This window comes from Rattus rattus, chromosome 7 (genome assembly GCF_011064425.1).
Source record: "Rattus rattus isolate New Zealand chromosome 7, Rrattus_CSIRO_v1, whole genome shotgun sequence".
In the NCBI taxonomy this organism is placed as follows: domain Eukaryota; kingdom Metazoa; phylum Chordata; class Mammalia; order Rodentia; family Muridae; genus Rattus; species Rattus rattus.
The window spans coordinates 73,153,525-73,178,748 of record NC_046160.1 but is presented as its reverse complement, the minus strand read 5'-3'; the positions used below and the strand labels follow the sequence as shown (position 1 = coordinate 73,178,748).

Genomic DNA, 25,224 nt, shown 5'->3' with positions numbered 1-25,224 from the left:
AGGTTTGGACCATGGCAGGGAATTTAAGGCAGCCCTTGAAGCAGCGGGTCCTATTCAGCTGCATGCTCATACTCAGCCCACACTCTATGTCGTCCAGGCCCAAGCCCTGAAAATGGTTCCACCCACCTTTTAGGGTACTGTTCTCTTACGACAGATAACCTATTGAAGAAAATACCCCTAAGGTCCTTAGAGGCCTGTCTCCTACGTCATTCCAGAGCCCTTCCAGGGACAGTGAACACTGACCGTCACAGCTTCTCTACTTATTAAACAAAGTTTGCAGCATACTGGTCAGTGTATTAGGCTGTATTTCTGCTGTATTTTGCCCCTTTTATCCACTTCCCTGGTTATACTTTTTTCCTTTTCCAAACACAGTAATGCTTCTCAGTCATTGCCATCTATGGTCTGCCCCACATATGTTGGTTGGCTGTAATTTGCTCCTTTGAGTTGTCTCTCGGGATCAATGAGTATTTAAGGTTTTAGCATACTTTCATTTTCCTGTTAAGATCAAAATGTGGAGTCTGTGTTACATTTCTACATGCGTGTGACTTCTATGCTTTGTCACTGTCACTCTCCAGTCTATCCCTGTTTGCTTCCGTAGAGGCAGTGGGACCTGAGAGAATGGAACCAGTATATGAGATGGACTAAAGTCTCTTGCAATAGTCAACTTTATTCAGAGATAATTTATACTCTGAGGGATGAGGAGTTGCTCGTGTAGCGTGTTCAGTCACAAGTACAAAGCCACACTTGACAAAAACAAATAAAATAGCGAGTCGTAATGAATAATCTGAAGTAAACTCACTCCTGTCCACTATACCAGGGAGGGGCATGGAAACACATTCCAAGAACAGTTCTGTTTTTTGAAGAATCTGAGATCATAAGACTTTGTATTGTTTTCTTGGAGTTTTCTCATAAGCACTCATAATTCTTACATGACTCCCTTCTTGCAACATGTTCTGATATATTGCTACGGTTCACCTGTTGTTAGTAAATGTTCAATTTTACCAATACTCAGGAGCCAGATATTGGGGTGAAGCCCGGTAGCTCAGAAAGGCAGAGAATGTCCCAAAAGGAAGCTTTCCTGCTCCACGTCAAAAACCCTTCAGACTCACTGTCCCTCCCTTTTACTTCCTGTGTCTCTCTATCCATCCTCCTGTCTCCCTCTTACTCTGTATGGTTTTTTTCCAGTTTCACTTCTTGTCAACTGGTTGTTCTTTCTCTTGAACTATGATTGACTTCATTTAATCCTGTTTACAATAAACAGAAAGCTCTTGAATTAAAGGTGTGTGCTAGGTCTGGGCATACAACTAGAAACAGATTTTCCAGTAAATCACACAATCTCAGGGTTCACAGTGATCAAATATCCTACAACATTCACCTTAAGAAATTGCCTTGCCAGAGTCAATGAGGTGGCTCCGCAGGTAAAGGCACTTGCCTGACAATCTGAGTTTGATCTCTAGAACCCACATAGAAGAGAGGACCTCGTCCCACAGGTTATCCTGTGACCTCAACCCTCAGGTCATGGCCTCCCCCCACACACACACACACACCCACAAAGATTGATTTAAAAGAAAAAAGAATGTACCTGCCAACAGTTAGCAGGTAGCAGAAAGGACTAGCTGTACCCTGTAGCACACTTTGTATAGATCTAGACAAACTAGCTTCATTTTGCTTTTAAAGCACAGTTGTGTTTCAGTTACATAGGAGGTGAGGTTCTGAGAAGTTCATAATCAGGTGATTCCACTGCTGTACATTCACCAGAAGTTACTGAAATTAAAACAGTGAGTGAGTTGTGATGAAATCTCATGAGACTGGGCTGGAGAGGATGGCTCAGATGTTAGGAGCACTGGCTGCTCTTCCAGAGGTCCTACCTGAGTTTAATTCCCAGCAATCACATGATGGTTCACAACCATCTGTAGTGGGATCCGTTTACAGATGTGTCTGAAGAGATCAACAGTCTACTCACATAAAATAAATAAATCTTCAAAAAAAAAAAAAGCTTAAAATCTCATGAGACCACTATTGAGTGTTCAAATTCGCAGTGCCATCTTTGACTAAAACACAGTAACACAAAAGTGTATATGATTAGACCATGGAACCTTAACAGGCATAGCATAATTGATTGCCTTAGAAAATAACAGAAGAGTTGCCAAGACTCAAGGAAAAGTCCATTGTACTCTCTTTAGAGTTGCAGGAATCTTCAGGAACGAATACAAGTAAACATAGACCACACCATAACGGGACTGATGGAAACGAGAGTGAAGATGACCCACCTGAGCATAAGCCTAGCAAAATGAAGAGAAGGTAAGTCACACATTACCTCGCCCGGCAGCGCTGTGCTGGAAGGGAAAGACGGGTCTGTTAGTAAGACCTTTAGGCCCATAGTCCTAATTCTGCCATTCATAAATTCTAAAGAAATAATTTCTTTCCTCATTTTGTGCGACCAATAACCAGGTTTTGTGATATCATTAAGTTGACTGGAACTATCACATAGTATAGGAGATTATCGTATAGTACATAACATTCAGCCCACCCCACACATGTAGTTGAATTTCTTTCTTATATATATGTTAAGCTACTTTTGAAATAGACTTCAATCAATTGTTCTTGTTAAATGCATAGGGATGACGAGACGAAGGTAGGTTCTTTAATTTGGCACTTACCTAAATTTAGAGTGAAGATCAACTCTACCCAAGACAGTGCTTTCAGTTTACCACCCATACAGTGCAATACACCATGATGGAAAGTCTAATGTGTCCCAAGTACTGAGACTGTAGGTAATTAGGAAAGGATAGAGCATTACAGACTTGGAACGTTAGGCAGACATATTTCTTTATAGTGTTCCACATAAGATTTTTTTCCTTCCATGTAGAACTAGAAAAATGATAAGCAAACAGGAGTCTGAATAGCTTAGTCCAGTAGCACATGCCACTGCTGTGTTGGCTGTAGGAGGAACCTTTGCTTATTAGTGCTCCACTAGTTGGTACCAGTTCCCTGAAGAAGAAGGATGTGTGCTGATATTCCTAGGATTTAGTATGTACTCAGTAAAGTTTTTAGTGAGTTTGGCTTGCTTGGAAAGAGAAACTTTGTAAGAGTTACTTCTTCTGTATTCTGTTTGATGCAGTGGATCATATAATCAGTGTTCTTAAAGATACCTGTTTAAGGCACTTGTCACTTCTGAGATGCGATATCTACAGAAACAGCTTAAGGAAAGAGGCTTTGGACTCTAGCTTGAACTTAAGTTCCCATCATGACAGGGAAGTCGTGTCCATGGAAGCAACTCAAGGTTTTGACTGTAAGCACAAGAGGTAGCTGATAGTGGTACATCAGGGCTCAATGAGAGCTAAGAACTCGTTCCCATCTTGCTTTCTTTTGCGATTCTTTGTCTGTCTGGAATGCCACTGTGGAGAGCCTTTCATCCTCTAGGAGAACCCTCACACACACAGGCAGAAGTGTACTTTGTAAGTGAGCTAAGTCTGGTCAAATTCAATTGGTAAATTCTTCAGGGTTACTTGCCACCTGTATCACAGCCTTTTTTAAAGATTTGTTTTCTTATCACCTGTATGTGTTCTGAGGGTAGTATGAGATGCCCAAAGAGGTCAGAAATAGACATCAGATTCCTTGGCTCTGGAGTTTCCAATGGTTGTGAGCTGCTCAATATGGGTGCTGATTACCAAACACTGGGCTTCTGAGAGAGTTTCATGTGCTCTTAGCCTCTAAGCCATCCCTTCAGCCCCCACGCCTTACTCTTTCTAATAACAGTTCCTATGAAAATGTTTTGGTTTGATTGAGCTCTAGAGAGATCACTGCAGAAAATTAAGCTCGGGCTTCAGCGGAGATGACATAGATAAATATTTACACCATCTTCAGGGACAGAGGTAGAATACTTGAAGGTTTAAGATTGGGGAGCTACAGAGATGGCTCAGGAGTTAAGAGCACTGTTGCTTTTCCAGAGGGGCTGAGTTAGGTACCAAAAACCCATGTCACACAGCACATAATAGCTTGTAACTCCAGCCCCAGAGGATCTGAGGTCCTCGTCCTGGCCTCCACTGCCACGCCTGAATTCACACACTTATACACATAGATAGAGACACACATACATGCATTTTAAGTTAAAATCTTTAAATAAAAGAATATGAATGCTCGTTGGTTGTACACTACTGAGTACATTAAGTTATCCAAAAATACTGATTAAAGTACTTTTTTTTCGTACTTTCTGGTTTTGTGTGATACTGTTCATGCTGAAAGTCATGGCTTATTACTGTTTCCTTCTTTTGCCTTTTTTTTTAATCTTGTTTTTATTATTGTTTTTGTTTTTGTTCTTTTAGCCATGAATTGGACATTGATGAAAACCCAGATTCGGAAGTTGATGACAATGGTTTCCATCTAGGATTCAAGCATGGCTCAGGACAAAAGTAATTATTCATAAGGGCTATCACCTTCTTGAAATCCTAATAACTGCAACCGCCTGAAATCTTTTTGGAATTCAAGTAGATAGTATATGATACTGGATTTGATGCCATTGCAAATAATACGATGAAGACACCAGCTTCTCTTGTCAGTAGGACTGAACGGTAGAAGTTGCATTATGTACTCGATGTATTCTCTGTATTAATTCAGTTGCACTTAGTAGCAGCCCAATGTCATCCCAGTCTATTACATAGATGCAGCAGCTGTAGGTCACATGCAGTTTGACCTAATCCAGATCACATTTCACAAAAAGAGGGTTTCGTTTAAGCTCACCTTCAAGTGATGGTCCCCACCTGGCATCTCAGGGTGCTACCCTTTGTTCTTCTCAAAACTGAGAAACAGACCTTGGAGCAAAGATGTTGTGAAAATTCAAATGTTTCACAGCTAGGTACATAGGTGACTCATTTGTTTCTACATCACTAGTGTAGCATGCATAGGTCACAGCTTGCTTTCTTCAGCAGTATGCCATATGTTCCCTTTCTTGTGGGTACACATAAGCAGTGTTTACCTGCTCCTTTCAGTGAAAGTTGGTGTTAGATCTCCATCCTCGTTAACAATGTCCAGATTGTTCCTAAGCTCTAAGCATGGTATTTGTTGGATGCATCCCCTTTGTTCTTTCCTCCTTGATGGGGTGGGTAGTCAGTACATCGTATAGAGATAGAGCAAAAAACGATCAACCATTTGCCTTTTAAATGGCCTTTGGGGTTTTTTTTTTTTTTTTTCTGTATTTTGCTATTGCACATAAAGCTGCTGTGAACATTGTGTGTAGAAACCTAAGTATTCTCTGGAATTAAATGCCCAAAGGTTAAGAAAAATATGAATGAGTAGATATTTATGTAAGAAATTTATGCAGGAAAAGAAAATGAGAACTGCCTCACTAGTTCAAAGGTGCATGTCTATACCTCAGAGCCTATACTGACTTCACAGTCACTGCTCAGATTCCTGAAGTCAGGGATAGTTTATGTAGTCACTTTAGGCTAAAAGCATAGAGTTTAACGGTATATATAAAAGCTGTTTATATCGTTGGCAGCACTGATTTTATGTAAACTATTGTTTGACTCTTAGTAGTATACACTCATGGAGGTAAATTTCATTGTTTGGAATTTTAACTTTTGTCTTTTCTATTTAGAAATAGGATTGTACTTAAAGAGAAAGTATTTTATTATTAATATTATCATTACTATGAAGGTAACATGAGTCAAAGAAGACTTTTGGGGGCTTGGAAACTTTATAGCAGACAGAAACTCAGGCATTTAGCAACTATTCTTAGCATTAATTTGATGATGGCCCTATGTAAGGTTTTGTCATCACTCTGAGAAAAATTACCCCAACAAGGAAGTATGCTTCTGTTTCGGTTTTACTAGCCTTCTTTATAGCAATCAGCTACATAATTTCTACTTTCTAATCTACATTAGAATTGCATTTTAGTTGTGATGTCATACTTGTGATGCTAGCATTCAAGAATCTGAGGCAGGAGAATGAAGGATTTAAGGCAAACCTGGGCTATATGATATAAGCCTAACTCAAACAGGAAAAAAATAACCCATGTTAGACTTATCATCAGTGTTTCACATTTGGTTTTGGGGTTTTTTTGGAGGGAGTGGTGTTTGGTTTTTTTTGTTTGTTTGTTTGTTTGTTGTGTTTTTTGTTTTTTGTTTTTTTTTTTACTTTGGGGGGGTGTTGGTTTTGGGGGCTTGGGCTTTATTTTGGGACAGGATTTTCCTGTGTAGTCTGAAATTCTCTCTGTAGACCAGGCTGGCCTGGGACTCAGAGATTTGCCTTCACATTTGCTTTTAAATTGTCATAAAGACAAACCATAAGCTCTTCTGTAGGTCGTTATGTGATTTCATCATTTTGAAAGTTTATTAGGATTAAATGATAGCTATAACTAGCAAATACTAGTAAAAAGTATTATTTGGGGACTTGGGGGGTTGTTGGGTTTTGAGGTTTTTGTTGTTTTCATTTTTTTGGTTTTCTTTTCCCCTATACACGAAAATTTTTAGCATGAATCATTTCTTCTGGTCTGATTTAGATATGGTGGAATTCCAAATTTCAGTCGTCGACAGGTCAGGTATCTAGAGAAGAATGTGAAATACAAGTCAAAGTACCTGGACATGCGCAAGCGGATGACTGTGAAGAACAAGCACATCGTCTTCTCCGAGGAGTCAGGGAAACCCTTTATCAGGAAGAGTAAAGTACGGAGTAAGGTGCGCACAGCTGGATGAGACAGAATCGGGGTTTAGAACTTGTGTTTAAATGGGAAGTTCCACCCTTCAAGATTGAAGGCTATGTCAGATGATTTTCCACTAGCTTTACGAAGGTATATATTGTGTAAACTAGGTTTGAGGAACAGGGGAGGAAATTAAGGTAATATAGAAAAAGGGATGTTTGAAAACTAAAAAGCTGGAGCATCTAAGAAGATAAGTCAGTTAGATTGATTTGCCCATGTAGATAAGGACAGGGGAATTTTCATATCTTTTTCACACAAAGTAGGATCCCAGGATAGATTCTGCAGAGGTTTTAACCACAAGCCTGAATTCTGAGCTCATCCAAAGACTGATCACAAGACTGAAGTAATAGGCTTGACCCAAGAATGTAAAATACAAGCCTAGTTTACAGATTCACACTGTAACATGACCTCTCTTGGTCTTTGCAATCAAGAACCAGAAACAAATGTATTAGAACATCATGTGATGGGTGAGTTATCCTTCTACTAGGGATGGGGCATTTCTCATGATCAGAGCCGCCTTATCATTGATGTTGCCACCAGCTCCCTTTAAAGACAGGGAGCACAATCTCAGGCTTCTGAAAGATTTTGTTGTATCTTCGAATGCTTTGACTTCAGCATTCTGGCTAAGCATGCTACAAATAAATAGTTTATTTTTCGTATGTGCGTGTGTGTGTGTGTGTGTATGTGTGTGTGTGTGTGTGTGTTTCAGATTGGTCAAGGTTAGTGGGTTTTTTTTGTTTTGTTTTGTTTTTTTTAATTTTTATTAACTTGAATATTTCTTATATACATTTCGAGTGTTATTCCCTTTCCGGTTTCCGGGCAAACATCCCCTCCCCCCCCCCTTATGGGTGTTCCCCTCCCCACCCTCCCCCCATTGCCGCCCTCCCCCAAAAAGTCTAGTTCACTGGGGTTCAGTATTAGCAGGACCCAGGGCTTCCCTTCCACTGGTGCTCTTACTAGGATATTCATTGCTACCTATGAGGTCAGAGTCCAGGGTCAGTCCATGTATAGTCTTTAGGTAGTGGCTTAGTCCCTGGAAGCTCTGGTTGCTTGGCATTGTTGTACATATGGGGTCTCGAGCCCCTTCAAGCTCTTCCAGTTCTTTCTCTGATTCCTTCAACAGGGGTCCTATTCTCAGTTCAGTGGTTTGCTGCTGACATTCGCCTCTGTATTTGCTGTATTCTGGCTGTGTCTCTCAGGAGCGATCTACACTTCTGCACTTCTTTGCTTCATCCATCTTATCTAATTGGGTGGCTGTATATATATGGGCCACATGTGGGGCAGGCTCTGAATGGGTGTCCCTTCAGTCTCTGTTTTAATCTTTGCCTCTCTCTTCCCTGCCAAGGGTGTTCTTGTTCCCCTTTTAAAGAAGGAGTGAAGCATTCATTTTGATCATCCGTCTTGAGTTTCATTTGTTCTAGGCATCTAGGGTAATTCAAGCATTTGGGCTAATAGCCACTTATCAATGAGTGCATACCATGTATGTCTTTCTGTGATTGGGTTAGCTCACTCAGGATGATATTTTCCAGTTCCAACCATTTGCCTACAAACTTCATAAAGTCGTTGTTTTTGATAGCTGAGTAATATTCCATTGTGTAGATGTACCACATTTTCTGTATCCATTCCTCTGTTGAAGGGCATCTGGGTTCTTTCCAGCTTCTGGCTATTATAAATAAGGCTGCTATGAACATAGTGGAGCACGTATCTTTTTTATATGTTGGGGCATCTTTTGGGTATATGCCCAAGAGAGGTATAGCTGGATCCTCAGGCAGTTTAATGTCCAATTTTCTGAGGAACCTCCAGACTGATTTCCAGAATGGTTGTACCAGTCTGCAATCCCACCAACAATGGAGGAGTGTTCCTCTTTCTCCACATCCTCGCCAGCATTTGCTGTCACCTGAGTTTTTGATCTTAGCCATTCTCACTGGTGTGAGGTGAAATCTCAGGGTTGTTTTGATTTGCATTTCCCTGATGACTAAAGATGTTGAACATTTCTTTAGGTGTTTCTCAGCCATTCGGCATTCCTCAGCTGTGAATTCTTTGTTTAGCTCTGAACCCCATTTTTTAATAGGGTTATTTGTCTCCCTGGTCTAACTTTTGAGTTCTTTGTATATTTTGGATATAAGGCCTCTATCTGTTGTAGGATTGGTAAAGATCTGTTCCCAATCTGTTGGTTGCCGTTTTGTCCTAACCACAGTGTCCTTTGCCTTACAGAAGCTTTGCAGTTTTATGAGATCCCATTTGTCGATTCTTGATCTTAGAGCATAAGCCATTGGTGTTTTGTTCAGGAAATTTTTTCCAGTGCCCATGTGTTCCAGATGCTTCCCTAGTTTTTCTTCTATTAGTTTGAGTGTGCCTGGTTTGATGTGGAGGTCCTTGATCCACTTGGACTTAAGCTTTGTACAGGGTGATAAGCATGGATCGATCTGCATTCTTCTACATGTTGACCTCCAGTTGAACCAGCACCATTTGCTGAAAATGCTATCTTTTTCCATTGGATGGATTTGGCCCTTTGTCAAAAAATCAAGTGACCATAGGTGTGTGGGTTCATTTCTGGGTCTTCAATTCTGTTCCATTGGTCTATCTGTCTGTCTCTGTACCAATACCATGCAGTTTTTATCACTATTGCTCTGTAATACTGCTTGAGTTCAGGGATAGTGATTCCCCCTGAAGTCCTTTTTTTTTATTGTTGAGGATAGTTTTAGCTATCCTGGGTTTTTGTTATTCCAGATGAATTTGCAAATTGTTCTGTCTAACTCTTTGGAGAATTGGATTGGTATTTTGATGGGGATTGCATTGAATCTGTAGATCGCTTTTGGTAAAATGGCCATTTTTACTATATTAATCCTGCCAATCCATGAGCATGGGAGATCTTTCCACCTTCTGAGGTCATCTTCAATTTCTTTCTTCAGTGTCTTGAAGTTCTTATTGTACAGATCTTTTACTTGCTTGGTTAAAGTCACACCGAGGTATTTTATATTATTTGGGTCTATTATGAAGGGTGTCGTTTCCCTAATTTCTTTCTCCGCTTGTTTCTCTTTTGTGTAGAGGAAGGCTACTGATTTATTTGAGTTAATTTTATACCCAGCCACTTTGCTGAAGTTGTTTATCAGCTTTAGTAGTTCTCTGGTGGAACTTTTGGGATCACTTAAATATACTATCATATCATCTGCAAATAGTGATATTTTGACTTCTTCTTTTCCGATCTGTATCCCCTTGACCTCCTTTTGTTGTCTGATTGTTCTGGCTAGAACTTCAAGAACTATATTGAATAAGTAGGGAGAGAGTGGGCAGCCTTGTCTAGTCCCTGATTTTAGTGGGATTGCTTCAAGTTTCTCTCCATTTAGTTTAATGTTAGCCACTGGTTTGCTGTATATGGCTTTTACTATGTTTAGGTATGGACCTTGAATTCCTATTCTTTCCAGGACTTTTATCATGAAGGGGTGTTGAATTTTGTCAAATGCTTTCTCAGCATCTAATGAAATGATCATGTGGTTTTGTTCTTTCAGTTTGTTTATATAATGGATCACGTTGATGGTTTTCCGTATATTAAACCATCCCTGCATGCCTGGGATGAAGCCTACTTGATCATGGTGGATGATTGTTTTGATGTGCTCTTGGATTCGGTTTGCCAGAATTTTATTGAGTATTTTTGCATCGATATTCATAAGGGAAATTGGTCTGAAGTTCTCTTTCTTTGTTGGGTCTTTGTGTGGTTTAGGTATAAGAGTAATTGTGGCTTCATAGAAGGAATTCAGTAGTGCTCCATCTGTTTCAATTTTGTGGAATAGTTTGGATAATATTTGTATGAGGTCTTCTATGAAGGTCTGATAGCAATCTGCACTAAACCCTCCTGGACCTGGGCTCTTTTTGGTTGGGAGACCTTTAATGACTGCTTCTATTTCCTTAGGAGTTATGGGGTTGTTTAACTGGTTTATCTGTTCCTGATTTAACTTTGGTACCTGGTATCTGTCTAGGAAATTGTCCATTTCCTGTAGATTTTCAAGTTTTGTTGAATATAGGCTTTTATAGTAAGTTCTGATGATTTTTTGAATTTCCTCTGAATCTGTAGTTATGTCTCCCTTTTCATTTCTGATTTTGTTAATTTGGACACACTCTCTGTGTCCTCTCGTTAGTCTGGCTAGGGGTTTATCTATCTTGTTGCTTTTCTCAAAGAACCAACTTTTGGTTCTGTTGATTCTTTCTATGGTCCTTTTTGTTTCTACTTGGTTGATTTCAGCTCTGAGTTTGATTATTTCCTGCCTTCTACTCCTCCTGGGTGTATTTGCTTCTTTTTGTTCTAGAGCTTTTAGGTGTGCTGTCAAGCTGCTGACATATGCTCTTTCCTGTTTCTTTCTGCAGGCACTCAGCGCTATGAGTTTTCCTCTTAGCACAGCTTTCATTGTGTCCCATAAGTTTGGGTATGTTGTACCTTCATTTTCATTAAATTCTAAAAGTTTTAATTTCTTTTTTTATTTCTTCCTTGACCAGGTTATCATTGAGTAGAGCATTGTTCAATTTCCACGTATATGTGGGCATTCTTCCCTTATTGTTATTGAAGACCAGCTTTAGGCCGTGGTGGTCCGATAGCACGATGGGATTATTTCTATCTTTCTGTACCTGTTGAGGCCCGTTTTTGACCAATTATATGGTCAATTTTGGAGAAAGTACCATGAGGAGCTGAGAAGAAGGTATATCCTTTTGCTTTAGGGTAGAACGTTCTATAAATATCCGTTAAGTCCATTTGGCTCATGACTTCTCTTAGTCTGTCTACGTCTCTGTTTAATTTCTGTTTCCATGATCTGTCCATTGATGAGACTGGGGTGTTGAAATCTCCTACTATTATTGTGTTAGGTGCAATGTGTGTTTAGAGCTTTAGTAAGGTTTCTTTTACGTATGTAGGTGCCCTTGTATTTGGGGCATAGATATTTAGGATTGAGAGTTCATCTTGGTGGATTTTTCCTTTGATGAATATAAAGTGTCCTTCCTTATCTTTTTTTGATGACTTTTAGTTGGAAATTGATTTTATTTGATATTAGAATGGCTACTCCAGCTTGCTTCTTCTGACCATTTGCTTGGAAAGTTGTTTCCCAGCCTTTCACTCTGAGGTAGTGTCTGTCTTTGTCTCTGAGGTGTGTTTCCTGTAGGCAGCAGAATGCAGGGTCCTCGTTGCGTATCCAGTTTGTTAATCTATGTCTTTTTATTGGGGAGTTGAGGCCATTGATGTTGAGAGATATTAAGGAATAGTGATTATTGCTTCCTGTTATATTCATATTTGGATGTGAGGTTGTGTTTGTGTGCTTTTCTTCTCTTTGTTTTGTTGCCAAGACGATTAGTTTCTTGCCTCTTCTTGGGTATAGCTTGCCTCCTTATGTTGGGCTTTACTATTTATTATCCTTTGTAGTGCTGGATTTGTAGAAAGATATTGTGTAAATTTGGTTTTGTCATGGAATATCTTGGTTTCTCCATCTATGTTAATTGAGAGTTTTGCAGGATACAGTAGCCTGGGCTGGCATTTGTGTTCTCTTAGGGTCTGTATGACATCAGTCCAGGATCTTCTGGCCTTCATAGTTTCTGGCGAAAAGTCTGGTGTGATTCTGATAGGTCTGCCTTTATATGTTACTTGACCTTTTTCCCTTACTGCTTTTAATATTCTTTTCCTTATTTTGTGCGTTTGGTGTTTTGACTATTATGTGACGGGAGGTGTTTCTTTTCTGGTCCAATCTATTTGGAGTTCTGTAGGCTTCTTGTATGCCTATGGGTATCTCTTTTTTAGGTTAGGAAGTTTTCTTCTATGATTTTGTTGAAGATATGTACTGGTCCTTTGAGCTGGGAGTCTTCACTCTCTTCTATACCTATTATCCTTAGGTTTGATCTTCTCATTGAGTCCTGGATTTCCTGTATGTTTTGGACCAGTAGCTTTTTCCGCTTTTACATTATCTTTGACAGTTGAGTCAATGATTTCTATGGAATCTTCTGCTCCTGAGATTCTCTCTTCCATCTCTTGTATTCTGTTGGTGAAGCTTGAGATCTACAGCTCCTTGTCTCTTCTTTTGGTTTTCTATATCCAGGGTTGTTTCCATGTGTTCTTTCTTGATTGCTTCTATTTCCATTTTTAATTCCTTCCACTGTTTGATTGTGTTTTCCTGGAATTCTTTCAGGGATTTTTGTGTCTCCTCTCTATGGGCTTCTACTTGTTTATTTATGTTTTCCTGGAATTCTTTCAGGCATTTTTGCGATTCCTCTCTGTAGGCTTCTACTTGTTCTCTAAGGGAGTCTTCATGTCTTTCTTGAAGTCCTCCAGCATCATGATCAAATCTGATTTTGAAACTAGATCTTGCTTTTCTGGTGTGTTTGGATATTCCATGTTTGTTTTGGTGGGAGAATTGGGCTCCGATGATGCCAAGTAGTCTTGGTTTCTGTTGCTTGTGTTCCTGCGCTTGCCTCTCGCCATCAGATTATCTCTAGTGTTACTTTGTTCTGCTAATTCTGACAGTGGCTAGACTGTCCTATAAGCCTGTGTGTCAGGAGTGCTGTAGACCTGTTTTACTGTTTTCTTTCAGCCAGTTATGGGGACAGAGTGTTCTGCTTTTCATGTGTGTAGTTTTGCCCTCTACAGGTCTTCAGCTGTTCCTGTGGGCCTGTGTCTTGAGTTCACCAGGCAGGTCACTTGCAGCAGAAAAAGTTGGTCTTACCTGTGGTCCCGAGGCTCAAGTTCTGCATGGGTGCTGCCCACAGGTTCTCTGTGGTGGCAGCAACCGGGAAGATCTCGCCCGCCCTTCCGGAGCCTCCGTGCACCAGGGTTCCAGATGGCCTCAGTGTTTTCCTCTGGAATCAGCAATGTGTGCAGAGAGCAGTCTCTTCTGGTTTCGCAGGCGTGTCTGCCTCTCTGAAGGTTTAGCTCTCCCTCCCACGGGATTTGGGTGCAGAGAACTGTTTATCCGGTCTGTTTCCTTCAGGTTCCGGCGGTGTCTCAGGCAGGGCTCCTGCCTCTCCTGGGCCCTCTCCCACGGGAGCCCAGAGGCCTTATACAGTTTCCTCTTGGGCCAGGGATGTGGGCAGGGGTGGGCAGTGTTGGTGGCCTCTTCCGCTCTGCAGCCTCAGGAGTGCCCACCTGACCAGGCGGTGAGGTCTCTCTCCCATGGGTTTTGGGAGCAGAGAGCTGCTGCGGGCCGGGATCCGCGGGTGTGGGACTTCCGGTAAACACAGGACGTGCCCGGTCCTAGAGGAATTCTGCCTCCGTGTGTCCCGAGATCACCAGGCCGATTTCTTGCAGCAGAAAAGTTGGTCTTACCTGTGGTCCCGAGGCTCAAGTTCACTCGCGGGGTGCTGCCCACGGGCTCTCCGAGGTGGCAGCAACCGGGAAGATCTGCGCCGCCTCTTCCGGGAGCCTCCGTGCACCAGGGTTCCAGATGGCCTCCGGTGTTTTCCTCTGGAATCAGTAATGTGTGCAGAGAGCAGTCTCTTCTGGTTTCGCAGGCGTGTCTGCCTCTCTGAAGGTTTAGCTCTCCCTCCCACGGGATTTGGGTGCAGAGAACTGTTTATCCGGTCTGTTTCCTTCAGGTTCCGGCGGTGTCTCAGGCAGGGCTCCTGCCTCTCCTGGGCCCTCTCCCACGGGAGCCCAGAGGCCTTATACAGTTTCCTCTTGGGCCAGGGATGTGGGCAGGGGTGGGCAGTGTTGGTGGTCTCTTCTGCTCTGCAGCCTCAGGAGTGCCCACCTGACTAGGCGGTGAGGTCTCTCTCCCACGGGTTTTGGGAGCAGAGAGCTGCTGCGGGCCGCTTTTTTTTTTTTTTTTAAGATTTTATTTATTATATATGAGTGCACTGTAGCTGTCTTCAGACACACCAGAAGAGGGCATCAGATCTCATTACAGATGGCTGTGAGCCACCATGTGGTTGCTGGGATTTGAACTCAGGACCTCTGGAAGAGCAGTCAGTGCTCTTAAGCACTGAGCCATCTCTCCAGCCCGGTTGCTGATATTTTAATGACCCTTTTTATACCTGAAATAAACTACCTGGTGTCAGTCTCTTAAGACTTTGTAATGTGTTGGGAGTAATAATTCCCATATATTTCACCTATAGATGAATATAGAAACAGCTGCATATAATGGCTGCTATGACCTTAGTTCTCTTGGGTGTGGAGAGGTGGCACTTTCTCCTCAGTATGAGGTTTTGTTTATCATTTATCTGCCTTTCTCTGAAAGTTATTCATTCTTAAGATCATAAAGACCCGATATAGAGAAGGTTCATTGTACAGCAAATTCAAGGAAGTAACTCATCCAGCCTTTGACTGCCATTACATTTTAGCAAGTAAACTTATTTGGTTAGGACTTAATTCTGTCAGCTCTGTTATTTGTATTTATTCTTTCTGAGATAGCTCTAACTTGGCTTGAGTTTTGCTTTTAGATTTACTTATGTTTACGACTAGTGTTTGTGTGTGTGTGTATGTGTGTGTGTGTGTATGTGTATGCGTGTGTATGCCTGATACCTGTGTAGACTAGAAGACATCAAATCTTCAAGACAAATCAGCAATCAGTTGATGCCATGTAACTTCTTTTTAAAGAATTCTTAATTAGGTCATAGGATGGTCCCCTAAATTCCAGATAGCCCAGAATTACTTCTAGCTTGTTTGATACATTTAATTATGATGGCTTGTTAACCAAGTCACAAATAGTAAAAGGTGAGAAAATTCTGTTTTCTTTATAGTTAATTGATGTTTGTTATGGTATCTTAAAATTGCAGGTGGAAAAATTCCTAAAATGGGTTAATGAGCCAGTAGATGAGGAGATATCACAGGAGCCTCTGTCTCACAACAAAATGCAAGACACTTGCACAAGCAGTGACTCTGAGGAACAAGACATGTCCATGGAGAAAACTGACGGTCTGATGGAGACCAGAGATCCAGAACCTGAAAACTGTCAGACCATCTCTTCAGCCAGTGAACTGGAAGCAGAAAAGAGTGAAGGGGGCTCCTTACTAGCAGCTGTTCCAGAGAACTGTTCAACTGAAGGAGTAGCAAACTCTCCCCGTGCAGAAACAGAAGGTAACGTAGATGTGCTTCACCTGTGTGTCCTCGGCTCACACTCGGATTGCACGCCTGCCTCTGGGTAGTGAGACTGAGCTGAGGGCTGTGATCGGCACTGTGACTGGTCTTTCCTTTTCCTTACTCGGGCTGGATCAGATTAAGACAAGCACTGTCTGTGTGGACTGTGACCTCTGTTACCACTCTGTCCCTGCCGACAGTGGCTTGTCACTCTTGACATTAGTGAAGCATACATTTTCTTCTTGATAGGTTTTTGTGATGGTTTGAAGGGTTTTGATGGAATATTAACAAAATACATTTACAGTAGTTGGTGCTAATAAATATGAAAACTAACATTTTTAGTGGCCGAATTTCTTTTATTAGTAAAGATGAAAGCATTCGCGGGAACGTCACAGTAAAGACGTTTACTTACTTCACTTTGTGCATTGGCTCACGTTTGTCCTTCCGAAGCAACCGTGTATATTGCGGTCCTCCTTTCCTTTTACAGTTAATAAGAGGATCCAAGTCCTTCAGTTATGGTTACTGTTGCATTGATGATACACCAAAAAAAGTAAATTGTAAAAAGTAAATTGGGGAGGAAAGGGTTTATTTATTTGCCTTACATATCCTGAATCAGTCCTGTGAGGGAAGCCAAGGCAGCAACTGAAACAAAGCAGGACCAAGGAAGAAGGATGCCAAGGCCTGAAGGAGTGTTACTGATGGCACAGCCTGCTTTCTTACAGCATCCAGAACCACCAACCCGGGGTGACACCACCCACCATGGGGTGGGTCCTCCCACATCAATCAGTTCCTAAGAAACTAACCTACATACAGACTTGCCTACCTACATACAGACTTGCCTGCAGCCCCATCTTATGCAGGCAGTTTTTCAGGTGACATCCCCTCCTCGGAGGTGACTCCAGCTTGTATCGAGTTGACATAAAACTATCCAGCATGCTTGGTTTAGTTGACTCCTTTCCTTTGGGTAGGCACACGTGTACCTAAGTCTCCTGTCACCTATCTCCTGCCTTGTTACACTGTAGACTTCGAGTGTTCTGTGGTCTTTCATTGCCAGTGTTAGAACAGCTGACATTCATGTGCTACTTGGGCGCTGAGGTGGGTGACAACAGTACTTTTCCCTCAACACTTTTGGCTATTTGCAGTGACCTGATAGCCCTAACCTTAGAACATCTGAATGTGATAGGGCTTTATTCTCTGTCTACTGCAATCTTGTTTGTACTCTGGCAACTCTCTTCATCTACAAGCAGTGCTGCATAGATGCTTCTAATCTTCCGGAGACTTGAACCTGATAATCAGTTAATAATGTGTTTTTCTAAATGTTGACTCACCATACTTCTGAGACACCTTGTGTTATATGGCCAGGGCTAAAGCTTAATAGACCTTGGAAAGATGTTGTCTTAAAATGAAATGTGACCCTGCTGACACCCCTTCAACCTCAGCTTCTCAGGAGTCTAAAAGCAGGAGGACCACAAGTTCAACACTAGCCTGGACAAATTAAATTACCCGACCCTGTCAATGGATGGATGCATGCATGCATATGTTTGTCTACCACAGGGCACTAAGTTCAATTCCAGGAATGTAATAACAAAAGAAGTAAAGAAAAACATTTACATTTCTGTAATTCACCAACTAAAACAATGTGGCTGTCGACAGTTTTTAGACCTGTATTAGTGCTTTTGGTATACAGGTTGGATATCCTGTGTCTGATACATTGGGGACCAGATGTGTTGTAGGATTCTGGTTTTGGAAGATTTCAGATGTTTAGTCCTTACCTCCCATCAGTGCTGTAAATGAAATTAGTAAAGTACTGTGCATTCCTCATCTGTTCCTTTTGTAGGAATAAAATTAAAGCTTAGAGGTCTGGAGAGAAGGCTCCAATAAGATGGCTGCTTGTCCAGAGGACATGGGTTCAATTTTCAGCACCCATCTGGCAGCCTGTAACTGTCTGTAACTCCAGTTTGGGGGTTCCAGTGCTGTCCCACAGGTATACATACAGGCAAATCACCAGTGCACATAAATAAAACGAAATCATGAGAGAGAGAGGGCAGGGAGAGGGAGGCAGGGAGGGAGGAAAGGGAGAGGAATGAAAAGAAAAAAGAAATTAGCCAATAAATGCCAGGGCCAGTGTGGCGGCAGAGATCAGTGTCCACACAGGCAGTTTTCTCAAGCCAATAGATGACAGTCGGGCTGTAATCTGAAGCAGTAGTGCTCTGTCTTGCTCTGATTCTCTGCATGTGTCACTGCACGTGTGGTCTGCTACAGTCCAAAATGTGATTATTTGATATAGCTGCTGTTTACGAGTTCCCTAGTTCCATTCTCTTTTCATGGTCAGCAGCTGTATTACATTCTATTTTAGTAGAAATAAAGAAGAAAAAGAAGAAGAAGAAGAAGAACAAGAACAAAAAGATAAATGGTCTACCACCTGAAATAGCTTCTGTTCCGGAGCTGGCAAAATACTGGGCCCAGAGATACAGGCTTTTCTCTCGCTTTGATGATGGGATCAAATTGGACAAAGGTAAATAAAATATAGATGTATTGTTTAGCTTTATTTAGAAGCCACTGTAGATTTACAGAAAAGTTGTAAAAATTTTCATACCATTTTTACCTGGATTCAGCTATTTCCAACATTTATAATTTGATTCTGTGTGTGTTGTCTTTTTCTGATCCAGTCACATAGATCATGCCACTCCCAGTTATTTAGTATGTATTTTCTAAGAAAAATGGTTTTTGCTGTAATAATAAATAATCATCATCATCATCATCATAATAATAATAATAATAATAATGGTAATAGCAATAAGACCTGGGGCTAGTCCCTTGTATGGGAAGGTTAACCAATGATAGTAAATTATCTCTGTAACTCATGTTTTCATAAAGCAGTGTGATGTGCGTTTAGCTGTCGTGTTTTCTTAGCTTCCTGTAATCTGTAGTAGCTCCCCAGACTCTCATACCCAAGGCTTCTCTTGAGCCAGGCAGGTACTTTACCACAGAGTTACCCCTGCAGCATGATGTTGACTTCTTTCGAGGAATGATGGTTCATTGCCTGTGGAGTATCACTCAGTTGTGCACATATGGCCATCTGTGTTTTAATTTCAGATTTAACTGGTATTTGTAGCAACTTATGCAGGGTAACAGAAGTATGGACATCATTAAAAAGAGCAACTGATGAAGATATACCTAATACAGAAACTTATAATTAATTAGCAGTGAAAACTTGAATTCTTCATTGAATTTTCCTTCTCTGATTTGCTTGCTTATTTGTTTAATGTACAATTATTGCTCTGTTTTCATGCATAAGAGAAAATCAAATTTCATTACACTGAGGTTAAGGAAAGGGGATTTCTGAGAATTGAGCCTCAGACCTCTGGAAGAGCAGCCAGTGAGCCGTGGCTTCAGGTCCGTGTCCCTCCCTACCTCCATGATCTTAAAAGACAATTTAGTCTCAGAGACTGACACTGGTTTTTATATTGAGAGGTCTCGATCTATTGAGGAGTTAAGTGATTCTATGCCACCTGTGTAATTTGTAAAAGAGTGAGTGCTATAGAAAGTACATGGGAATTTATTAGGAGAACGACTGGGGAAAGTAGAAAACGTTCACTGGAGGTACTGAAGAACCATTTAAAGGTTTAGTAGGTACTGAGAACAGAAACGCTTGCCCATCTTTTTTTTTTTCCAAAGAAATTTCCTTCTGAGAAATGCAGGTTCTTTCTGATAGAAAGGGAGGGTAGTATTTTCTTCCCTCCAGCTAAATGTAACTTCATTTCTGAACATGGCAAGGGTTCTGCTATTCCTTCTATGCTGAAGCAGCCTCCTAGTCACTGGCTACTGCTCTTTGCTTTCTCTGACATTTAAAAACATGGAAATGTGGCACACACACCATGGACAGACATACATGAGGGCAAAGCACTCACGAGTAATAATAATGTAACCGAAGACTCTCCCACCTACGTCCTAGTTAATAACAACTCAGAGGCTTATTCCTTATTACTAAAGGCTTAGGCCTAAAGCTAGGCTTCGCCCTGGACTAGCACATAACTCCGCTAACTCATTTACACCAATCTCTGTCTGCCGCATGGCTGGTTACCTCCTCAGGCTCGTATGTTACCCCAAGTCCTGCAGGTGGCAAAACCGTTTCCCAGGGTTCCTCTGAGATGTCTCCCTTTCTAATCCTGCCTCAGCCTATTGGCCATCAGTTTTATTGAAAGGTGATGCTTATACACAGTACACTAGAGATCAGCCCTACATGAAACATTTTTTGAAAATGTAAATGTTCATAAAGTGTCAATAAAAACTGAATCATTGCCTGTCCATTATAAATAAAATAGTTGAGAAAGTCACTGTAGTATGGGAGGCAGTTAGCCATTTAGAACTTGCCGATTCCCATAGCTGATGAGCAGTAGTTAGTGCCGCAACCAGAAAAATCGCAGTTCTGACCGATTACCAGAGAAATGTGGAAGATAGCGTACAGACGCATCGGGAATTAGCAGCTCTGTAGGCCTTTCTCTAAAGCCAGGCAATGTGTATTCTTAGGTGCACATGTGTGGGGATGCCTCTGAAATGGAGGAGAGAAGAGGGAGTAGATCCCATAGAGCTCAAGTGAGAGGTGATCGTGACCCAGTGTGGACATGGAGCCAACTGGTCCCTTACAGGAACAGTCCAAGCTTATGACTGAGCGAATCACTAAGCCATCGCTCTGGCTTGTCTTTTTTTTTAAACTCGTGCAGTATGTTTTCTTTGGGTTCTTGGACTTGCACATTTTACCAGGCTGTTCTCCCTTTGCAGAGGGCTGGTTTTCAGTCACTCCTGAGAAGATTGCTGAGCACATTGCTGGCCGCGTCAGTCAGTCCTTCAACTGTGACATCATAGTAGATGCTTTCTGTGGGGTTGGAGGAAATACCATTCAGTTTGCCTTGACAGGAAAAAGAGGTAATGTAGTCATTTATGACAGAAAAAAGTGTCATTTCCAACTTGTGCAGAGAATATGTTTGCCTTTGTTCATATCTTTGAGGATGAAATTTAATATGTAGTTGATAATTTTATACCAGGTATTTAAAGCTATAGCTTGCAGTGTTTAGTAATCTTGCATATGTTTAGCAAATATTTCATATGTATTTATTTAGTCAACAGTCATAAATTATGTCTTTTACTATCTTAATTTCACAGCTAAACGGAGGCATAAAAAGATGAAGTAATTGCACAGGATCATACAGATGCACCTGCTAATCTCTGGAGCCAAGATTCTAGAAGCCTATAAAAACAATCATACATGATGCTTCTTAGAACCCAAGAGTAACGGATAGGGAGAAGAAGCTCTATCTCCGACTCAGTAGCTTTATGACATTTGATATAACTCAACTTTGAAGAACACATTGAGTTCATATAGTCGTAGGATGCTTTACAGCTGAAAAACACTAAAGCTCTAAAACTTTTGCAGTGAGCAAGGGCTTTTACCATTACATACATACATACATGGATGGATAGATAGATAGATAGATAGATAGATAGATAGATAGATAGATAGATAGATAGATAGATAGATAGATATAGATACAGATAGATAGATAGATAGATAGATAGATAGATAGATAGGTAGGTAGATAGGTAGATAGATAGATAGATCGATGATAGATAGGTAGATAGATGATAGATAGATAGGTAGGTAGATAAATGATAGATAGATAAATAGATGATAGGTAGGTAGATAGATGATAGATAGGTTGATAGATGATAGATAGATAGATAGATAGATAGATAGATAGATAGATAGATAGGTAGATAGATGATAGGTAGGTAGGTAGATAGATGATAGATAGATGATAGATAGGTAGATAGATGATAGGTAGATAGATGATAGATAGATAGATAGATAGATAGATAGATAGATAGATAGATAGATAGATAGGTAGATAGGTAGATAGGTAGATTGATAGATGATAGGTAGGTAGGTAGATAGATGATAGATATATGATAGATTGGTAGGTAGGTAGATAGATTGATAGATAGGTAGATAGGTAGATAAATGCTATTTAAATTAGTGGAGGGCTGGAGAGTTGGCTCAGCCATTAAAGGCTAAGCTCACAACTAAAAGTGAAAATCAATGGATGCTCTCAAGGAATATAGTGATACATACAAGTACTTGGGGAGACAAGGAGGAAGGTTGCAAACTTGAGACTGAAATGAACTACAAAGACACCATAACCTGTCCCCAAAAAATTTTTATAACTGCCTAGGACTGAAGGTTTAGCCTAGTAGAGCCTTTACCTGCAGTGTACTGGGTTTGTGACTCATGTCTGTGATATACCAGAGCTTTAGATACTGAAGATACCCAGGTCATAGTCTAAAGATACTCCACTATCTTATTAGACCTACCAGTGAATGGTGACTTTCACTTTAGTGGATTTCAGCAGAATCGCATTAATTTATATGAACTTTTAGAAGTGAATCGAGAAAGCAAAATATGAATCTGGAAACAGTTTATAGAAGTCAGAGAATGATGGACTGAATGTGCCTATTAATTTCAAGACCGGAGCAGATGAGCTGTGACCTTGATTCTACTCCTTTTGTGTTCCAGGCATACGTGACACTTGCCAAGTGTATGTCCTCTCAGAGTGACCTAAATAAAAGCACTTCTCAGTTTACCAGATCAATAATTATTTTCTTGTCTTCCACTAATTCAGTGTTTCACAATTCTTTTTTTTTTCAAATAAGCCACACACATACATACATATATACATATAGATACATATATGTACATGTATCCATAGTATGTATGTATTGCCTGAAAATATTTTCCTCAGAAGTTATCAAACACATCCCTTTCTGTCATAAGACAGTGGTTAAACTATCTGTACCCTGATAAAGCAAGGCTGGAAATTCTCTGTAAATATGAAAGAACGTGAGTATCTAAGATTAGCCTAGATTTCTTCATTGGAAAGGTTTGTTGCAGGGTTTATGGAGCTTAGCACGCATTTGGTAAAGAAGACGTATGATGTGTCCTAAAGGCAGGCTAGTTCCATAGTGTCAGCTCCCTCTGTAGCAGCGGTTCTCAACCTGTGATACCCTGCAAATCACATATTTACAGTACAATCCATGACAGTACAAAATTACAGTTATGAAATAGCAACAAGATGCTGTGGTTGGGCCCACCCCACAAGCGGAACTGTTTTAAAGGATTGCTGCATGGGGAAGGCTGAGACACTGCTCCCTGAGGAGAAGAGAAGCAAGTAGCCATCACTGGCTCTCCCTAGCGCTGTGATGACAGCCTTTCCCTGACACCATGGGGGAGTGGGAGCATTAACCCACTTCAAGGAGATTGGTCTTCTCCGAAGGCCAGCATTTAGCTTTACATCAAGTTGTAGCGTTTATAAGTGTTTACTGCTCACTGAACACAGCTGCTTCCACCCCTCCCCTCAAAGGCCATTTACAAGTTTTAACTAAAACTGTATTTGTGTGTAGCTATGTGTCTCTTAAGTCTTTTTTTTTTTTTTTTTTTTTTTAGGTGTTTTATTCAGAAAACCATCTCATTGTCATCTTTTTCTATTTTAGTGATTGCCATTGATATCGACCCTGTTAAAATTGATCTTGCTCGGAATAATGCTGAAGTTTATGGGATAGCAGATAAAATAGAGTTTATCTGCGGAGATTTCCTGCTCTTGGCTCCATGTTTAAAGGCTGACGTTGTGTTCCTGAGTCCACCGTGGGGGGGCCCAGATTATGCCACTGCGGAGACCTTTGACATTAGGACAATGATGTCTCCTGATGGATATCCTTTGAAGTCCTAATAGTATATAAATGCTTGCAGAGAGGAAAGGGGCAGGTGTGTGTGTGTGTGTGTGTGTGTGTGTGTGTGTGTGTGTGTGTGTGTGTGTGTGTGTGTGTGTGTTTGTGTGTGTGTGTACACGTGCACACGATACATGCACATGGGTGGTGTGGAAGTGTGTGTATAAGAGTTCAGAATAGAGAAAAAGTATGTTCATCACATTTGATAAATTCCATTGTATTTTACACAAAGAACCATGCACAGCCTTCCAGCTGGCTCAACTCTTAAGACACTGCATAAACCTGGCAACCTGAAATTGAGTCCCAGAGCCCACATAGAGATGCAAGAAGAGAATTTCCTCTGCTATACCCAGGAACTACATGTGTATACACTGTAATAATAATAACGAAAACTTTACAAACAACTGTCAAAATTGTGTGTTGGGTGATCAATAGGTGTACCATCTATAGATGTATTGAGACCATTGTCACTATTAAATTTTGCTGTTATAAAGCAAGAGAGCAGCCCTAGCTCCTGGGGAATGGAGGAGAGAGTGGTTTCCCAGGGTTTTGTGAATGGGTTGGCAGAGTGGCTGCTGATTCGTGATAGACGCTGCACAGCCGAGTGCCCAGAGCCGCCTTGAGGATCAGTAGGTGGACTTGTTATCTGGAGTTAGAAGCCTTGAGTCTGGGCAATGGTGTTCAACTCACAGGGCCTTCTGCTAAAGCAGCTTCATCACTTAACCTGTCAGGATCACATATCTCTCTCTTTGGGTTTCATATGTACCTTTTCATCGCTTACAAATGTACTTGGTTAGTGACAGGTAATAAACATCTCTTCACTCAGAAATGTAGCTTCTTATCCTTAACTGTTCTTCACCTTTGAAATTTTCAGGCTTTCCCAGAAGATCACTAATAATATTGTTTATTTTCTTCCAAGAAATGCTGATGTTGACCAGGTAAGCATTACTGAGGAAATTCTGTACACTTCTACTTAGCTGTTAGAAAAAAATAGACAGGAAAGTATACAGGGCAATTGAAATTCCTTACCAGAGAACCTGCTGTGAGAAGCCCCTAACTGGTGTTGTACATCCCTCCCCACCACAGCTCCTGAGGAGACGCAGATGATATCACTTGGGTTTTATGAAGATGGGTTGACAGGATGACCAGTGATGTGTTATAGATGCTGCATGGCATCCGTCCAACCCGCCTTTCTGTGCTTTCTGTACTGGGAAATAGTAGTCCAGCTGAAGAAACCAGATCTTAGGAAGGTGGAGTGGTTCATAATTCCAGCACCGGAGCAAAAACAGGAGTAGCAAGGAGAAAGAAACAAGTGGGCTTTACTTGCCCAGGAACAGTTTCTCTGTCCTCACCATCTCTTGTCCTTTATTGAAGCACCTGACTACCTCATCTTGTCCACTGTATGCTTTTAGTGTATTAGACTTTACTTTTTTCTTTTAAAGTTAAGTGTATGTATTTTACCTGTGTCTTTTCTGTCTTATCTAAGAGTCTCATAGTTTTGGTTGAATAGATTTCTCTAACCACTAATCCACTAAGGATAATGCTGACCTAAGAAAAATTCTCTGGTTTATTTTCTGGGATGAGACCCAAACAGAGTTGTTTTAGCTTTCCAAGTAGTTACAGTGTGCTCCATAGTTGACAGTCTCTGGGTTATAAAAAGAGCACGTGAAAAGCTGAGTACTTAGACTGAATTAGAGGAAATTTA

The 25,224-nt window shown here is 40.9% G+C and overlaps 1 protein-coding gene across 2 annotated transcripts in view; it reads left to right on the top strand.

Annotated features, from left to right (window-relative positions):
- The window catches only part of Tgs1 (trimethylguanosine synthase 1), a 39,133-nt gene that overhangs the window by 7,367 nt on the left and 6,542 nt on the right, over positions 1 to 25,224 (top strand). The window contains exons 5-12 of one of the 2 annotated variants that reach the window (XM_032907814.1): positions 2,184 to 2,301; positions 4,326 to 4,412; positions 6,500 to 6,674; positions 15,440 to 15,740; positions 18,097 to 18,255; positions 20,523 to 20,666; positions 23,286 to 23,502; positions 24,379 to 24,457. In XM_032907814.1, the coding sequence (XP_032763705.1) occupies positions 2,184 to 2,301; positions 4,326 to 4,412; positions 6,500 to 6,674; positions 15,440 to 15,740; positions 18,097 to 18,255; positions 20,523 to 20,666; positions 23,286 to 23,502; positions 24,379 to 24,457 (1,280 nt within the window). The remainder of the gene's footprint in view (positions 1 to 2,183; positions 2,302 to 4,325; positions 4,413 to 6,499; positions 6,675 to 15,439; positions 15,741 to 18,096; positions 18,256 to 20,522; positions 20,667 to 23,285; positions 23,503 to 24,378; positions 24,458 to 25,224) is intronic. The other variant, XM_032907813.1, reaches the window with a different exon arrangement.